General features: G+C 43.0%; 1 protein-coding gene across 1 annotated transcript in view; it reads left to right on the top strand.

The window, feature by feature from the left end:
- Positions 1-19,465, top strand: part of FUCA2 (alpha-L-fucosidase 2) — a 54,309-nt gene that overhangs the window by 14,341 nt on the left and 20,503 nt on the right. Inside the window, exons 2-4 of the mRNA XM_077289221.1 lie at positions 145-332; positions 11,408-11,747; positions 12,005-12,215. Of these exons, the coding sequence (XP_077145336.1) occupies positions 145-332; positions 11,408-11,747; positions 12,005-12,215 (739 nt within the window). The remainder of the gene's footprint in view (positions 1-144; positions 333-11,407; positions 11,748-12,004; positions 12,216-19,465) is intronic.

Raw genomic sequence — 19,465 nt, 5'->3', positions numbered from 1 at the left:
ACACTCCCTTTCAATACATACCAAATTCTGTATCTCATTATAATATAGTGGTAATAGCTGATCCTAAACTGATGGTAGGCTCCTAGCAGTACACTTTAAAAAAACACAAGTACAAGTACAATTATTTTTATTCTTTATTTTTAGGTGGTATTGGCAAGGGCAAAAGTCAGAGCCTTATGTCAAATTTATGTCAAATAATTACCCCCCTGGCTTCCGCTATGAAGATTTTGGGCCTCAATTTACTGCAGAGTTCTATGACCCACTGCAATGGGCAAACATTTTAAAAGAGTCAGGTGCCAAGTATGTTGTCCTCACCTCGAAACATCATGAAGGTAAATATTGGATATTTTACTATTTTTGCTTCAATTTCGTGGTCCGTTTCCAATGCATTCTTGTCTACAGGATATTCTAACAAAACTTGTGCAACACCTGCAGGTAATTCGGTGGTACCACATGCAGGGTACAGTTGTGGCCAAAAGTATTGACACCCCTGCAATTCTGTCCGATAATACTCAGTTTCTTCTTGAAAATGATTGCAAACACATATTTATTATTATCTTCATTTAATTTGTCTTAAATGAAAAAACACAAAAGAGAATGAAGCAAAAAGCAAAACATTGATCATTTCACTCAAAACTCCAAAAATGGGTCAGACAAAAGTATTGGCACCCTCAGCCTAATACTTGGTTGCACAACCTTTAGCTAAAATAACTGCGACCAACCGCTTCCGGTAACCATCAATGAGTTTCTTACAATTCTCTGCTGGAATTTTAGACCATTCTTAAGCAAACTGCTCCAGGTCCCTGATATTTGAAGGGTGCTTTCTCCAAACTGCCATTTTTTAGATCTCTCCACAGGTGTTCTATGGGATTCAGGTCTGGACTCATTGCTGGCCACCTTAGAAGTCTCCAGTGCTTTCTCTCAAACCATTTTCTAGTGCTTTTGAAGTGTGTTTTGGGTCATTGTCCTGCTGGAAGACCCATGACCTCTGAGGGAGACCCAGCTTTCTCACACTGGGCCCTACATTATGCTGCAAAATTTGTTGGTAGTCTTCAGACTTCATAATGCCATGCACATGGTCAAGCAGTCCAGTGCCAGAGGCAGCAAAGCAACCCCAAAACATCAGGGAACCTCCGCCATGTTTGACTGTAGGGACCGTGTTCTTTTCTTTGAATGCCTCTTTTTTTCTCCTGTAAACTCTATGTTGATGCCTTTGCCCCAAAAGCTCTACTTTTGTCTCATCTGACCAGAGAACATTCTTCCAAAATGTTTTAGGCTTTTTCAGGTAAGTTTTCGCAAATTCCAGCCTGGCTTTTTTATGTCTCGGGGTAAGAACTGGGGTCTTCCTGGGTCTCCTACCATACAGTCCCTTTTCATTCAGATGCTGACGGATAGTACGGGTTGACACTGTTGTACCCTCGGACTGCAGGGCAGCTTGAACTTGTTTGGATGTTAGTCGAGGTTCTTTATCCAACATCCGCACAATCTTGCGTTGAAATCTCTTGTCAATTTTTCTTTTCCGTCCACATCTAGGGAGGTTAGCCACAGTGCCATGGGCTTTAAACTTCTTGATGACACTGCACACGGTAGACACAGGAACATTCAGGTCTTTGGAGATGGACTTGTAGCCTTGAGATTGCTCATGCTTCCTCACAATTTGGTTTCTTAATTCCTCAGACAGTTCTTTGGTCTTCTTTCTTTTCTCCATGCTCAATGTGGTACACACAAGGACACAGGACAGAGGTGGAGTCAACTTTAATCCTTGTCAACTGGCTGCAAGTGTGATTTAGTTATTGCCAACACCTGTTAGGTGCCACAGGTAAGTTACAGGTCACAGGTGCTGTTAATTACACAAATTAGAGAAGCATTACATGATTTTTCGAACAGTGCCAATACTTTTGTCCACCCCCTTTTTTATGTTTGGTGTGGAATTATATCCAATTTGGCTTTAGGACAATTCTTTTTGTGTTTTTTCATTTAAGACAAATTAAATGAAGATAATAATAAATATGTGTTTGCAATCATTTTCAGGAAGAAACTGAGTATTATCTGACAGAATTGCAGGGGTGTCAATACTTTTGGCCACAACTGTATATGATACCGTGCTACACATATTTGTGCTGTACCCAAGTAAATCCTCTAAAGGGAACCTGTCACCAGTTTTTGAGCCTATGAACAAATGCCACCACCTTTAACTGCTCCTGTGCTGCATTCCACAAACGTGTCTGTCAGCCCCTGACTCCCCGTGTACGCCCCCCAAAATACTATTTGATATGCTCCCGCGCTGTATTTAAATAAGAGTGGTCCGGTCCGATGGACGTCTTTGCTGCGGCCTACGTCCCTCTTCTCTGCTCCTAATCGTGTCCTCCTGCTTTGATTGATGTGATGCATCATCCACATTGCAAACCTAAAGCTCACGCCTCACAGGACCGCACAGGGCACTCTGCTCTGCCCTACTGTGAACAGAGCATTAAATAGCACAGCGCAAGCGCATTGCGACTTCATTTGATTGTAGCTACTGCACAGGTGCCATTCACATAAATCACAACTATGTGCTTGCGCAGTGCTGTTTAATGCTCTGTTCACAGTAGGGCAGAGCAGAGTGCGCCTGTGCGGTCCTGTGAGGCTACTGCGTAGGCGTGAGCTTTAGGTTTGCAATGTGGATGATGCATCACATCAATCAAAGCAGGAGGACGCGATTAGGAGCAGAGAGGAGGGACGTACGCCGCACCAAAGACCGAACCACTCTTAATTACATACACTTGACTTCAGAAGGTGGTAGGATACCTGTCGATCCGTGTGCGCTCCAAAAAGTTCCCCCCTCTATCTAATTGCAGTGCGATTGATTTATTTGTCAAAGTTGTCAGCAATGAATTTGCCCAAATTCCTCAATTTATTCAATCTGATAATCTAACGAGGGAAGAGAGGGTGCGCCTTTGTCACTTGCGGAATCTCCCTGATGTGATAAAGTTGGCGGACAAGGGAGGCAATATTGTAATATGGCCTAAGAAAATGTATGAAAAAGAAGCTATGCGCCAACTGTTAAATTCAACATGTTATAAAAAATTGACATATAATCCCTTTTCCGCCTTCTGCTCACAACTCAGGGGGATTCGAACTAGAGCCACCGATAACGGTACCATTACGAAAGATCTTTGCACAGCACTCACTGTAGTTGAACCAACTATACCCACCTTCTATTTGCTCCGAAAAACACATAAAAATCTGCAAAATCCACCTGGGCGCCCGATAATTTCAGGGCGGGGGAACTGTTTGGAAATAATCAACAAATTGGATCGATTCGATATTACAACCACTTGTTGAGGAATTGCCATCTTTTCTCAAAGACACAAATCATTTTCTTTGTGAGACAGATTACCTCATACTCGATGATGACACGGTTATGGGAACTCTGGACATCGAATCATTATACACTTGTATAAAACATAGTGATGGTTTGAGGGCCACTGAATTTTTTCTTTCGATGTCCAATTGTTCTCCTGAGTTGAGAATTTTCCTGATGGAAGTTCTCGAGTTTACATTGACACACAATTTCTTTACTTTTAGGGGTTCCTTTTTCCTGCAGCTCCAGGGGACAGCCATTGGAGCGGCCTTTGCGCCCTCCTATGCCAACCTGTTCCTGGGGCTGTGGGAGAGGGACCTCCTATTGTCCGACCAATTGTTGTCTATGGAGCGTGTCCTTCTTTGGACGCGCTACATAGACGACATTTTTTTGTCGTCTGGCAAGGCAGCCAGGACTCTTTTGAGAAATTTGTTATAGACCTCAACAGTAATAATAATTTGAATATCCATCTGACTGCTGCAGTGAGTAAAGAACAAATTTAATTTTTAGATGTGTCGTTGCATCGAGGTCCTGATGGTACCATTGAGACGAGTGTTTTTAGAAAACCTACATCAACTAACATGTTGCTTCACGCATCCTCCTTCCATCCCACTCACATGGTCCGATCGGTTCCTGTCGGTCAGTTTTTGCGTCTTAGACACATATGCTCTACAGATGCAGCCTTTGAGCTGCAAGCTAGCGATCTAAAAAGTCGGCTTAGGGAACGTGGATATAGCAATCGGTCAATAAAAAAAGCCTATTTACGGGCTAAATATAGTGATAGAGACTCATTGCTATATAAAACTGACAATAAGACAAAAGCAACAAGTGAAGTGAGATTCGTCACTAATTTTAACTCATGATCCGAAAATATACGGAAAATATTAGAAAAATCCTGGCCTATCCTACAGACCGACCCAACAATTGCAAAACTGATTCCTAACAAGCCAAGAATTACATATCGAAGGGCAAAAAATTTGCGTGATCATCTAGTACGTAGTCACTACATCGTTCCTTGACAATATCAGAGGTAATAGGAGAGGTGGATGTAAAGCCTGTGGACATTGTGTGGCATGTGTAAATATAATAGAAGACGTGTTTGTAGACTCTACCGGCAGGAAACAATTTAAAATGTCTAAAAATATTACATGTACATCAAAGAATTTAATCTATTACGCATCCTGCCCCTGCCCACTGATTTATGTAGGGCTTACCATCCGACAACTGAAAGTTAGGGTTAGGGAACATGTCTTGGGCATACAGGCAGCAGCCAATGAAGAGGACATCACCTCCCTTAAAACATTACCTAGACACTTTAGACAACATCATAATTGTGACAGCAGTGTCCTCGAGGTTAAAGGTGTAGACATGATTGAGGTGGGCATTAGAGGGGGGAGGATATCACAACGTTTAGCTCAATTAGAAACTCGTTGGATATGGACCCTCAAGACAGTACATCCCCAGGGTCTCAATGAGTCAATTAGTTATGTGCCATTCCTCTGAACACTTTCTGCTGGTGTATGGACTGTGTGGATGCATGTGGTTGTGCCACTGTGCTTGATTTTAATATTGCTTTTATTCTTTTAGATTAAAAGCAGTGGACCAGTAATATCCATGCCGGTTTTTGATTCCCTATGTATGAAGTTTGAAGGACAGTGTCATCTTATTATATCTTTATGTTTTTTCAATGATGTTATAATTGTTTGATGTTGGCCTGTGTTATATTGAATATAGTGGATGGCCTACAGGCTATTTATTTTGTAATTGTTATGTCATACCATCGTCATGAAATAATATTGAACTATATGCATAGCAAAGTTATGAATAACATATACTCTATTTGTTATTTGTGCCATGACAGCAGTCACTATATTGCTGCGGCCATTAACCATTATCTTTAATTATTGGTGAATACTTCTTCTCCTGTGTTCATTTTATTTTATTTGTATTTTTTGTATTTTTCATATTTATTCTCCATTTTTTCCTTATTCCCCTTTTTTTTTCTTTCTGTTGTATCATTTATTTTCTTCTGTTCCTTTTATGTAATATGTTTCATTATACACCCTCATTAGATACCAAACAGTATATGTCTTCCCTCTTTCCTATTATTTAGGGCAGTGATATTCAGCTTGTTACCTGCAGGAGGAGTTAGCTGTGACGCAGCCATGTACGCGCCCGCATCGGGTCCCGATACGCTGTGCGGCTCTCGGCGTTTCATGTGGAGTAGTCGCCATGGTTTCATGGTGGCGCTTCTGCTTGACGCCGACGCCGTGCAGCGTCTCTGGGAACCATGGTAGCGGGCGCGTCACTTCCGGTACGCGTCACCGCTACTTCCAGTCCAGCGCATTTTTAAACCAGTCACTTTTCCCTCACTTTACACGTCCCCTGACGAAGGAGCAAGCCTCCGAAACGCGCGTCGGACCTGACGGGCGGTTTAGGATTCCCACCTGCCGGCATTTAGGTAACTTTGTACCAATATTTCTTTCCTTCTCCCTCCTCCCTCCTTTGGCTACACGTGCTATTATTATTTACCATCTGGGTTTTACCTCCAATTGACTGGTTCTCTATGGGCCAGCTGGTTATTCACATTACCACCTGATCATGGCCATTGGGTTAAGATATAGGTTAGATATATCTCATATACATTTAACCTAGACCTTTGATACATATACTATTCTTGTATCTACTATATAATTGTCTAAGGGTCACTTCCGTCTGTCTGTCCTTCTGTCTGTCTGTCACGGATATTCATTGGTCGCGGCCTCTGTCATGGAAATCCAAGTCGCTGATTGGTCGCGGCAAAACGGCCACGACCAATCAGCGACGGGCACAGTCCGGCGGCAAAATGGCCGCTCCTTACTCCCCGAAGTCAGTGCCCGGCGCCCGCTCCATACTCCCGAGTCCCCTCCAGTCAGCGCTCACACAGGGTTAATGGCAGCGGTAACAGACCGCGTTATGCCGCAAGTAGCGCACTCCGTTACTGCTGCTATTAATCCTGTGTGTCCCCAACTTTTTACTATTGATGCTGCCTATGCGGCATCAATAGTAAAAAAAATGTAATGTTAAAAATAATTAAAAAAACAAAAAACCTGCTATTCTCACCCTCCGTAGTCCGCCGAGCCGCACGCGGCTGCCGCCATCTTCCGTTCCCAGAGATGCATTGCGAAATTACCCAGACGACTTAGCGGTCTCGTGAGACCGCTAAGTCTTCTGGGTAATTTCGCAATGCATCTGGGAACGGAAGATGGCGGCAGCCGCGCGTGCATCGCCAGAGCTTCGGTGGATCTCGGTGGGTGAGTATAGAACTATTTTTTATTTTAATTATTTTTTTTAACAGGGATATGGTGCCCACACTGCTATATACTACGTGGGCTGTGTGATATACTGCGGGTGCTGTGCTATATACTACATGGGCAGTGTGATATACTGCGTGGGCTGTGTGATATACTGCGGGGGCTGTGCTATATACTACATGGGCAGTGTGATATACTGCGAGGGCTGTGCTACATACTACATGGGCAGTGTGATAAACTGTGTGGGCTGTGTGATATACTGCGTGGGCTGTGCTATATACTACATGGGCAGTGTTATATACTACATGGGCAGTGTGATATACTACGTGGGCTGTGTAATATACTGCGTGGGCTGTGCTATATACTACTTGGGCAGTGTGATATACTGCGAGGGCTGTGCAATATACTACACGGGCAGTGTGATATACTGCGTGGGCTGTGATATACTGCGGGGGCTGTGCTATATACTACATGGGCAGTGTTATATACTACGTGGGCTGTGTGATATACTGCGGGGGCTGTGTTATATACTACATGGGCAGTGTTATATACTACGTGGGCTGTGGGATATACTGCGGGGGCTGTGCTATATACTACATGGGCAGTGTTATATACTACGTGGGCTGTGTAATATACTGCGGGGGCTGTGCTATACACTATGTGGGCTGTGTAATATACTGCGGGGCTGTGCTATATACTACATGGGCAGTGTTATATACTGCGTGGGCTGTGTTATATACCGCGTGGGCTGTGTTATATACCGCGTGGGCTGTGTTATATACCGCGTGGGCTGTGCTATATACTACGTGCCCTGTGTCATATCAGGGTGGATAAAAATCAATGTTTTTTTAAAAAAATCAAAAAAATCGGATTTTTTTGATTTAAATCGGATTTTTTTGATTTAAATCGGATTTTTTTCAATAAACTGCTTTTTGAGGAAAATATTTTACCATCCAAAGGTTCTTCCATCATGAGATAAAGCTGAGTTGTTTAACTCAGTAGAATAAAGGCCGGTTTCACACGTCAGTGGCTCCGGTACGTGAGGTGACAGTTTCCTCCCGTACCGGAGACACTGACACACGTAGACCCATAAAAATCAATGCATCTGTTCAGATGTCATTGATTTTGTGCGGACCGTGTGCGGACCGTGTCTCCGTGTGCCAAACACGGAGACATGTCAGTGTTCGTGGGAGCGCACGGATTACACGGACCCAATAGAGTCAATGGGTCCGTGTAAAACACGCACCTCACACGGACATTCTCCGTCTGGGGTCCGTGTGGCGTGCCGGAGACAGCGCTACAGTAAGCGATGTCCCCCCCATATGGTGCTGAAGCCGCCATTCATATCTTCCCTGTAGCAGCGTTTGCTACAGAGAAAATATGAATGATAGTGTTTAAACTAAAGATCCATGTGTCCGCCGCCCCCCCACCCCCTGTGCGCCCCCCCCGCTGGTCAGAAAATACTTATCCGGGTCCCCCGTCGGCTGTCGCTCCTTCCTGGTCTGGCCGCGCCTCCTACTGTATGCGGCCGATTACACTCATGAATATGTGGCTCCACCTCCAATAGGGGCGGAGCCGCCTATTCATGAGTGTAAATGAGCGGCCCCACGTGACCGCATACAGTAAGCCGCGGCCAGACCAGGAAGGAGCGACTGCCGACGGGGGATCCGGGTGAGTATTTTCTGACCAGCGGGGGGGGCGCACAGGGGGTGGGGGGGCGGCGGACACATGGATCTTTATTTTAAACACTATTCTTCATATTTTCCCTGCAGCAAACGTTGCTGCAGGGATGATATGAATCGCAGCTTCAGCACCATGCAGAGTGGGTACCACACGCTCCGTGTGGTACCCACTCGCCATACGGGCGGCACACGTGTGCCGCAGGTATGGCCTCCGTGAGTTCCCAGGCACACGGACACGGATAACTCCGGTACCGATTTATTCCGGTACCGGAATTATCTGGACGTGTGGGACAGCCCAAAGGCTGTATATGTGTAACATTCACAATGCCATGCTCTTCCAGAGGTTTCTGTAGGATGCTGACTATCCAACAAGTTTGGGCATGTCAACTGAATGGAAAAAGAAACTAAACCAAAAGTGAAACCAAGCTAGAAGTGTGGAATTAAAGGGGCAGTATGAACAAAATGTGGAGGCTATTAATAGTTTATACAATTAAGACATGCTGCTTTTAAACACCTACCTATTGCCATATAGTAAAACAAAAAAGATTTTTACTTACTTTGGGGTCCCCCCCTCACCCTGGCGTTAGATCGTTGCCCCTAGTTTCGTCCGTGTAACTATGGGCGCACATGCGCACTGCTCTCACTTCTCATTTTAATCGTGATTTATATTAAAAAAAACCTTTTGATTTAAATCAGTGATTTAAATCATGATTAAAATCATGATTTAAATCGATCCGATTTAAATAGAAAAAAATCTTTTGATTTAAATCGTGATTTAAATCATGATTTAAATCGGCGTGATTTAAATCAATCCACCCTGTGTCATATACTGCGTGGCCTGTGTTATATACTACGTCGCCTGTGTTATATACTGCGTGGCTGCTATATACTGCGTGGGCTGTGTTATGTACTGCGTGGCCTGTATTAACGCATCGGGTATTCTACAATATGTATGTATGTATGTAGCAGCCACATAGTATATAGCACAGGCCACGTACTATTTGTCTGCTATATACTACATGCCTCCCATATACTATGTAGCCTGTGCTATATACTATGTGGCTGCTATATACATACATACATACATACATACATACATATTCTAGAATACCCGATGCGTTAGAATCGGGCCACCATCTAGTATATACAGTATATATTTCCCTATATATAGGTTGGGGGGGTTATTTGTGCATTCTTTCATTATTCTTTGCCGAGCATTATATATACATGACTTCTGTCAAAGAAATATTATATATGGTGGTTTCCTATCCAACCGTCGTTGTTTTTTGCACAGTTGCACTTTTCTGCATGTTATTTGCACATGTTCCCCATTAGTTCCATTGTATGTTCCAATAAAGATCTTGTGTTATATTTACATCTTGGATCGTATTGTCGCATTCTTGTGGTTTCCACAAACTTTCCTTTCTATTACATACAGCGCGGTAGCATATCAAATGGTATTTTTGGGGGCATACAGGGGGAGTCAGGAGCTGACAGACACATTTGTGGAATGCAGCACAGGAGCAGTTAAAGGTGGTGGCATTTGTTCATAGGCTCAAAAACTGGTGACAGGTTCCCTTTAAGGCTAAGCTCACCTTCTCAATCCATTTTGTTATTGTGCCAATGTAACTAAATTGAAAAATGAAACAACTTTGTGAGAGGTAGGAAAGAAAATTGGATCAGCAAACTGAATTTCAATAAAAAATTTTTTTCTTTATTTCATTCTTTAAAAAAAAAAAAAAAAAAATTAGTCCAGACTGATAGATGATAAAATCATGTAGCATTCTTACGCGTTTCTGGCTGTAGCCCTTAGTTGTAGAATATGCAAGAGGTAGTGGACAAATGAAAGGGAGTATAATACTGCATAATTGGCCTACACACGATATGTTAGTCTGTTACCAAGGAGATACATAGGTCTACATGGAAGATGTGGGCAAAAAATAGTAGGACACCTTGAATCAAGAGTGTTTGCCAAAGGGAATCTGCCAAAAACTTTACCCCCCTCCCCCTTCCTCTAATCAGTAATATGACTGTTTAGGATTAAAGGATAAGCCAGTAGACTCAGGGTACCGTCACACAGTGCCATTTTCATCGCTACGACGGCACGATTCGTGACGTTGCAGCGTCGTATGATTATCGCTCCAGCGTCGTAGACTGCGGTCACACGTTGCAATACACGGCGCTGGAGCGATAATTTCATGACGTATTTGCGATGTAGAAGCCGTTGGTTACTGTGCGCACATCGTATACAACCTGTGTCACACGATGCAATCATGCCACCACAGCGGGACACTAGACGATGAAAGAAAGTTTCAAACGATCTGCTACGACGTACGATTCTCAGCGGGGTTCCGGATCGCAGTAGCGTGTCAGACACTACGATATCGTAACGATATCGCTAGAACGTCACGAATCGTGCCGTCGTAGCGATGAAAATGGCACTGTGTGACGGTACCCTTAGTCTAGAAGTGCATTGGGACATCCTCCCCTGGTTGATTGATAGGTCAGTGGCCATCTACTAAAGCAAGCGACCTGTCAATTAGCCAGGTGAGAGTGCAGCTTGGTACGAAATACAGTGTGAGGCTGAGAAGCTAGAAGTGCCATGTCTTGCCTCAATGCACTTCCAGTCATAACTTTAAAACTGCTGGAGCAGTGATTTGGGGTCCTAAATAGGTCGACTGGCTTATTTTATTTGAGTCCATTGTGAGAAAAACGTAAGTGATGACTGCACAATAGGATTTTGTCACTGGACTGTTCCTGTGCAGTGACATTGCACTCTCTCGTCCGCACTGATCAGAAGTGACAAATCTGCAACCGAGCACATTGTAATTAAGGTGTGAGCATAGACCAGCGTTACCCCCACGGATTAAAATGCAATTTTGTTTCTTTATGACTAGTCAAATGTTGTTCAGCAAGTCATTCTGTATCAGTAGTTTGATCCCATCCGATTGGTGTACTCTTCAATGTAGCCAGTACGTGCAGATACAAAAGGTGAAATCCATGATGGAAGTCTGTGACAAATCAAAAACATATTAGATCATGCTCCATATGTAACAGACTTCAGTAATCGGTATTTGTTTTTTTAAAAGGTTACACCTTATGGGGCTCCAAATTCTCTTGGAACTGGAACTCCATGGATGTGGGATCGAAGCGTGACCTTGTTGGCGAGCTGGCAGATGCCATCCGGCGGAATACAGATTTGCACTTTGGACTTTACCACTCTCTTTTTGAGTGGTTCAACCCTCTTTTTCTGACTGATAAGCAGAATGCTTTTCAAACACGTTTTTTTCCAGCTAGTAAATCGGTACCTGAATTATATGAAATTGTATTAAAATATAAGCCAGAAATTGTTTGGTCTGATGGAGATGGTGAAGCCCCAAGCACCTACTGGAACAGCACTGACTTTCTGGCTTGGCTCTACAATGAAAGGCAAGTTGAATCTTTTATAGTCTGTGTAAAGATTTCAGTGAAACTTGTTAGACATATGATCATAGCTGGTCCAGATGCTTGGGCCTCCATTGTTACTAATGCATAGGTTGTTGTGTATTCTCCAATAATGGTACTGAAATACAAGGAAATAGCCAAAAAGCTGTTAGTATAAAACTAACTATGAAGTTTCATTTGTTTATTGCTGTGTTAATCTATTTAAATTTCATTCATATCCTTATGTCCTTCACCCATTTCAGCCCAGTAAAAGATGTCGTAGTTACTAATGACCGATGGGGAACTGGCTGTATATGCAAGCATGGTGGTTTTTATACATGTAGTGACCGCTATAACCCTGGACACCTACTACCTCACAAATGGGAGAACTGTATGACTATTGACAAGCGCTCCTGGGGTTATCGGAGGAATGCATTAATATCTGAATTACTGACAATTGAAGAACTGGTAAAGGTAGGCTTAAATCTAAATAAATGCAAAAATTTTATATGATTGACAGGCATGTAAACATTGGGGATTCCCTAACAAACAGGCAATCCCTGCATGTATTCAGGCTGTCTAGCAGCCACAAATCATGCAGCTGCGGCTACACAAACTAAATCTCTGATCGTGCCCAAAATACTCAGAGATCACCCGAGCATGCTCGTAAATCTTGAGTAACGAGCATACTCGCTCATCACTAAATGTAACCTTTCATTTTTTCATTCCACTTTGCATTTATTTCAGTAAAGCACTTGAAGGGTTAACAGACTTCCTGAATGCGGTTTTGAGTAATTACAGGGGTGCAGTTTTGAGGGTTTTCTGACATACAGGCCTGTCAAAGTCACTTCAAAACTGTATAGATTTTAGAAATTTTGCTTAAAAAATAGTTGTCACATTTTTCTGTTCTAACACACTAGTGAAATAAAAATAACATAAACTAGACAGACAGTATGGGAAATGTAATCTATAAACTATCTGTTAAAAGAACATAAAAATTAAGTTTTAAAATTCCTAATTTTTCCACATTTTTGCCAAATTTCCAATATTCTCATAAATAAAAAAAATAAATTTATCACTATCAAGAAATACAGTGTCAAGAAAAAACAATCTGTAAATTGCCTTTTTGATTGGGAGAAGCCTATAGAAATGCGAGACTGAATAATAGTAATAATACGCCGATGTCGGACACCCTCCCTTTGATGTGGGCTGCGGCAGTGAGCCCACATCTTTTCTGGCACATGTCAGCTGATAACCCATTAAATGCCACTGTCAAACTCTGACAGCAGCATTAAACACGTGCTTCTGGCAAGCGCGTCGGAAATCCCGCCCATGGGCGCCCGTGTCACATGACCGCGGGTTGCCGATGGGTTGGCATGACAACCAGAGGTCTCCAGAAGACATCTTTGGTTGTCACTGCCAGATTGCTGTGAGCACCGCCCGGTCGTCGGCGCTCATAGCAAGTCAGCAATTCTGCTACATACAGGTGATCTGATCATCGCCTGTATGTAGCAGAGGCAATCGGGTTATGGCAGCTTCTAGTCTGCCATGTAGACTATTGAAGCATGGCAAAAGTAAAAAAAAATAAAAATAAATGTTTTTAAAAATATATATAAAAAAATATAAAAGTTCAAATCGCCCCCCTTTTGCCCCTTTCAAAGTAAAACAATAAAAATCAAAACATACACATATTTGCTATCGCCGCTTTAGAATCGCCCGATCTATCAATATAAGAAACAATTAACCCAATCGCTAAATGGCGTAATGCGAAAAAAAAGTCAGAACGCCAAAATTACGTTTTTTTGGTCACCGCAACATTGAATTAAAATGCAATAACGGCGATCAAAAGAACATCTGTAACAATATGGTATCTTTAAAAAGTCAGTCTGGTGCAAAAAAAATAAGCCCCCACCCAATCCGAGATCACGAAAAATGGAGACGCTCGCTACGGGTATTTGAAAATGGCGCTTTTTTTTTTTTTTACTAACAAAGTTTGGATTTTTTTTTTACCACTTAGATAAAAAAAGAACATATACATGTTTGGTGTCTATGAACTCGTAATGACCCAGAGAATCATAATAGCAGGTCAGTTTTAACATTTAGTGAACATAGTAGAAAAGCAAAACAAAAAACATTTGTGAAATTGCACTTTTTTTGCAATTTCACCACACTTTGAATTTTTTTTTTCGTTTTACAGTACACGATATGTTCAAAAGTACAACTCGTCCCGCAAAAAACAAGCCCTCACATGGCCATATTGACCGGAAAATAAAAAAATGATGGCTCTGGGAAGGAGGGGAGCGAAAAATGAAAACTCAAAAACAAAAATACCTCCGGTCATGAAGGGGTTAGAGACTAATTAAAAAATATTTAAAAAGTATAAATTCCATTTCCCAGTTCAAAAAAAAAAAAAAATTTTTTATATATGTTATGTCTGTAAAAATTGATAATTTAAACTACATAATAAAAGGGTTTTCCCATGAACAAAGTACATTTTAGCCACTCAATCTTGAAATAATAGGTTCCACAATTGGATGTGTTTAAAAATAATATTTTCCAGTGCTGAGATAATCTTATATCTGTGTGACAGGGACATGGTCTGATCATATCACAGCTCCTGGGCAGGGAAGGAAGCAAAAGAGGATACAGACATTACAGTATGGGATCGCAGATGATTCCTTATGTGAGGTAAAACATTTTTTTAAATCAAATTGTGGAACTTATTATTATTCCAAGATCTATTGAGTAAAACTTTTTTTCGTGAGGAAAACCTCTTTAAATGCTAAAAAAAAATGACACCAGAACGGTCATTTTTTGGTTGTCGCAATTCACAAAAAGATTACCGTATATACTCGAGTATAAGCTGACCCGAGTATAAGCCGAGCCCCCTAATTTTGCAACAAAAAACTGGGAAAACGTATTGACTCGAGTATAAGCCTAGGGTGGAAAATGCAGCAGCTACCGGTAAATGTCAAAAATAAAAATAGATACCAATAAAAGTAAAATTAATTGAGATCAGTAGAATAAGTGTTTTTGAATATCCATATTGAATCAGGAGCCCCATATAATGCTCCATACAGGTCATTATGGCCCCATAAGATGCTCCATACAAAATATGCCCCATATAATGCTCCATGCAGTTCTTTATGGCCCCATAAATGCCCCATATAATGCTCCATGCAGTTCTTTATGGCCCCATAGATGCAATATCCATATTGAATCAGGAGCCCCATATAATGCTCCATACAGGTCATTATGGCCCCATAAGATGCTCCATACAAAATATGCCCCATATAATGCTCCATGCAGTTCTTTATGGCCCCATAAATGCCCCATATAATGCTCCATGCAGTTCTTTATGGCCCCATAGATGCCCCATATAATGCTCCATGCAGTTCTTTATGGCCCCATAGATGATCCATATAATGCTCCATGCAGTTCTTTATGGCCCCATAGATGCCCCATATAATGCTCCATGCAGTTCTTTATGGCCCCATAGATGCCCCATATAATGCTCCATGCAGTTCTTTATGGCCCCATAGATGCCCCATATAATGCTCCATGCAGTTCTTTATGGCCCCATAGATGCCCCATATAATGCTCCATGCAGTTCTTCATGGCCCCATAGACGCTCCATATAGCACTGTGCCACATGTAATGCTGCTGCTGCACTAAAAAAAAAAAAATGACATACTCGCCTCTCGTCGCTGCTCCTCAGCGTCCCGTTTCTCTGCACTGACTGTTCAGGCAGAGGGTGGCGCGCACACTAATACGTCATCGCGTCATCGAACAGTCACAGCAGAGGACGCGGAAGACGAGGTGGCGGTGGAACGAGGGAAGGTGAATATGAAGTACTCACCTGCTCCCGGTGCTCCTGACGCGGTCCCTGCATGTCCCACGGTCTCTGGGAGCGGCAGCTTCTTCCTGTAGTGAGCTGTCACATGGTACCGCTCATTACAGTAATGAATATGTGGCTCCACCCCTATGAGAGTGGAGTCCATATTCATAACTTTAATGAGCGGTACCAGTGACCGCTGAACAGGGGAAGAAGCTGCCGCGCCCCAAGACCGTGGGACATGCGGGGACTGCGCCAGGAGTGCTGGAAGCAGGTGAGTATTTGACAGGCGTCACTCCCCCTCACCCGCCGACCCCCCCGCCTTCCATGACTCGAGTATAAGCCGAGAGGGGCACTTTCAGCCCATTTTTTTGGGCTGAAAATCTCGGCTTATACTCCAGTATATACGGTAAATAAAAAGTAATTAAAATGTTGCATGCACCCCAGAATGGTAGCAATAAAAGTCAACTTGACATACAAAAAGTTTTCATACAGATCCGTTGACAGAAAAATAAAAAAGTGACTGGTCACAAAACAAACTTTTCACAGCATGGATAGACATGTTAATGACATGCAAATGATGGAAACAACATTTTCAAAACACCTTGATTTATTAGGTATTGAATATGAAGGTCACACCCACAAATAGGCTTACACATTTTAGCGTGTTATCAGTGAAGTTATTAAAGTGGTTTTCCAAAGTCAGTCTTTTTTCCTATTTAGTCCCATATCTAAGCTTTTTTTTTTTTTCTAATATTTCTAATATGCTTGCTCTAAAAATTCCTTTCTTGTCCCTAATTACACTTACTTTTTTATTTCTTTTTCCCTACTTCCTGTCTGATGACGATTCGTTTGAGTATCCCAAGTTCATGCTGGGATACACAAAACATACTCAGAGCAGGGGGTAGAAGCTGCAGTCCTTGTCCCAGCACCAGCCCCTCTCTGAAACGAAGCATCCAGGGAGAAGCGGCGGCGGTCATTGTCACATCAGTGACACTCGTTTCAGGGGCTGGACCTTGACTGTCTCCTCCTTCTGTGTAGTGTCGCTATACCCAGTGTGCAGGAGGAGTAGCGCTGCCCCCGCAGGTGACATCACTGGTCCCTGCGGGGAATACCGACACCACTCTGCTGCAGGCTTATTACTATTCAGCTAAGCAGACAGCAGACCAGACGCTGCACTCATCGCACAGGGAGCTGGGGGAGACACTCCACAAAGGAGGAGACACGCAGGGACAAGCCCTTGAAATGAGTGTCACTGATTACTTCATTTCAGGGAGGGGGCAGGGGCTGTGACAATGACGGCAGCCCCTGCCCGCTGCTCTGATGACACTTTGAGAATCCCATCTAACAGTAATCTTCAACAGACTGGAAGTAGAGGGGGAAAAAAACAAAAGTAGATCGATAATGTAGTTAAGGAGCGATAGAGAATTTTTAAAGCAAATTTATAAAAATAAATAATTGTTTTAATTGTGGGACTAAATAGATTAGGGAAAAATGCTTTGACTTCGGACATCCCCTTTATTGGTTGTCTGAGGAATCTTTTGCCACGTTGAATGCACTTGGGCACACAAATCATCAAAATCCACTGCTGACAGCTCTTTGCATTACTGACCAACAGTGTCACAGATGTGCTCAAGGGGTGACAAGCCTGGAAATGCTGCAGGCCATGGTAGCATGTTTAGGCCATCACATTGGTACAAGCAACATGCTACCTGGCGTCACGTTGAAAAAAAAAAAAAAAAAACACCCCTAGGACACTTTGTGCTCTTTACCTTATGAAGACTTTTGTTTTAGCTCTTTTAATACTTTTTATATTTTATCGGATTCTTTTGTTTTACGTTTTGTTACTAATAAGATAACTTGGAGAAAAGAATCAAGTTCTCCGCAATCTGTTAACACAAGGTGACAGCGCCAGAGAAAAACAATTATTTTCTACTAATGCATTTCAGCAGTTTTATATTGATGGCCTTACTTTAAAGGGAACCTGTCACCCCCCTCAGGCGTTTGTAACTAAAAGAGCCACCTTGTACAGCACTAATGCTGCAGTCTAACAAGGTGACTCTTTTAGTTATGATGCCTGCACACGCTGAAATAATCACTTATAAAATGGACCCCCTCATACCCTGAAATCGCCAGGGAGGCGGGTCTTGCTTTCCTAATCAGACGCAGCACAGCCGTCGCTCCGGGCCTGTGTGCGCTGGGCGCCGCCTCCTCTTGCTTCATTATCGACCCCGGCGCCTGCGCATTAAGTTTTTTTTTCAGGCGTGCGCAGTTGCGCTGCCCTTTGTACTTACAGCGCAGGCTCCGGGGACGATAATGAAGCAAGAGGAGGCGGCGCCCGGAGCGCACAGGCCCGGAATGACGGCTGTGCTGCGTCTGATTAGGAAGGCAAGACCCGCCTCCCTGGCGATTTCAGGGCTTGAGGGGGCCCATTTTATAAGTGATTATTTCAGCGTGTGCAGGCATCATAACTAAGAGTCACCTTGTTAGACTGCAGCATTAGTGCTGTACAAGGTGGCTCTTTTAGTTACAAACGCCTGAGGGGGGTGACAGGTTCCCTTTAAGAATGGATCTGTGCTGGTTGGCGCTTTTAATAACGAACATCAAATTGACTAATAAAATGCTACATATTTCAAGATAATTTCTCGTTAAAGTAAGAAATTCAACAGCAAATGTAAGTCCTTGCCTTTTTCTTTCCTGTCAATGTGTTGAATATATAATTTAAAAGTTTACTGGGGTTAAGGAGGGCACCTGTTTATAGCTGTTATCTGAGCTCTCACAAGTGTTGTGTCGAACTTTCTTAGACTTGCAAAGGGGGAAATAGCACAATGGTTTGTCTCCAGTTTATATGAAAGAGCATTCTGCCAGCCAGCAAAAAGGGAACAAAAGTGCATCACAGCTGAACTATACAAACTTGTGTTTCAAAGACCGCCGATATGCATTAAAACGGCGGCCACTAAGGGGCCGTATTCCCATATTCCCTCATTGCCATTTTAAAACTGCAATCGGGAATAAGGATATAGTGCCCCCCAGAGTCTGAAAATCTCCATGGTCACTACTATGGGGAGTAGTTGAGACCCTGGAGAACACGATCAGAGTTGGATTTTCCAGTCATCAATCACATGATTGCAGTGATCACATAAAAAAAAGTGTGCCCGCATTTAAAATCATTTCTCACTCTTCTGACATGATATGCACAGTTGGAGGTGTAGCCAGGCACCATTTTATTATAGCCCAGCGCTATCCGCTGGGCTCCACGTATCCTCTATCACAGGACCTGTAACCAGAAGCTGAACTTTTCACTTATGGCATAACAGGTCCTGTGTTATGAGGAGGACAAGCTTCAGAGGCTGTAGAAGGTGGACTGGAGGAGTGGCGAGTACCCGGCGCATCGTGGACAGGGATCAGCGTGGACCAGAGGAGCTATGACAACAGGAGCCGTGGTGGGAACAGGATGTAGCATCCTTTCATGAGTATTAGAGTTACGGCAGTGAATGGAATATAATCGGCTGCGGCAGTGAATGGAATATGATTGGGGGGACATATTGAGAAGCACGGGATATGACGTGGGGAGACATGCAATATCAATATGAGGGGGGACATGGAATATGATATGGGAAACATTGAGAATGGAGGAGAGGCAAGGAAAATGGGGGGAGGCATGGAATATGAGGGGGAAGCATTGAGTATGGAGAAGGGCATTGCATTTGATGGGGGAAGTCCACGCTGCTGCCATTATACTGTATGGAGCACTATGAGTGAGGGAGCCATTGTAATAAGTTAGGAGATATACTCTTCCGTGACCCCCTGTGAAATTTTTTTTTGGGGGGGGTCAATTAATGTGTGACCCTGCTCCGTCCACTTCTATCGGAGTAGTAATGTAGTGGAC

The sequence above is a fragment of the Ranitomeya variabilis genome, chromosome 2, assembly GCF_051348905.1.
Source record: "Ranitomeya variabilis isolate aRanVar5 chromosome 2, aRanVar5.hap1, whole genome shotgun sequence".
NCBI lineage: Eukaryota > Metazoa > Chordata > Amphibia > Anura > Dendrobatidae > Ranitomeya > Ranitomeya variabilis.
Note: the sequence above shows the minus strand (reverse complement) of the source record. Positions and strands in the feature narration are given on the sequence as shown.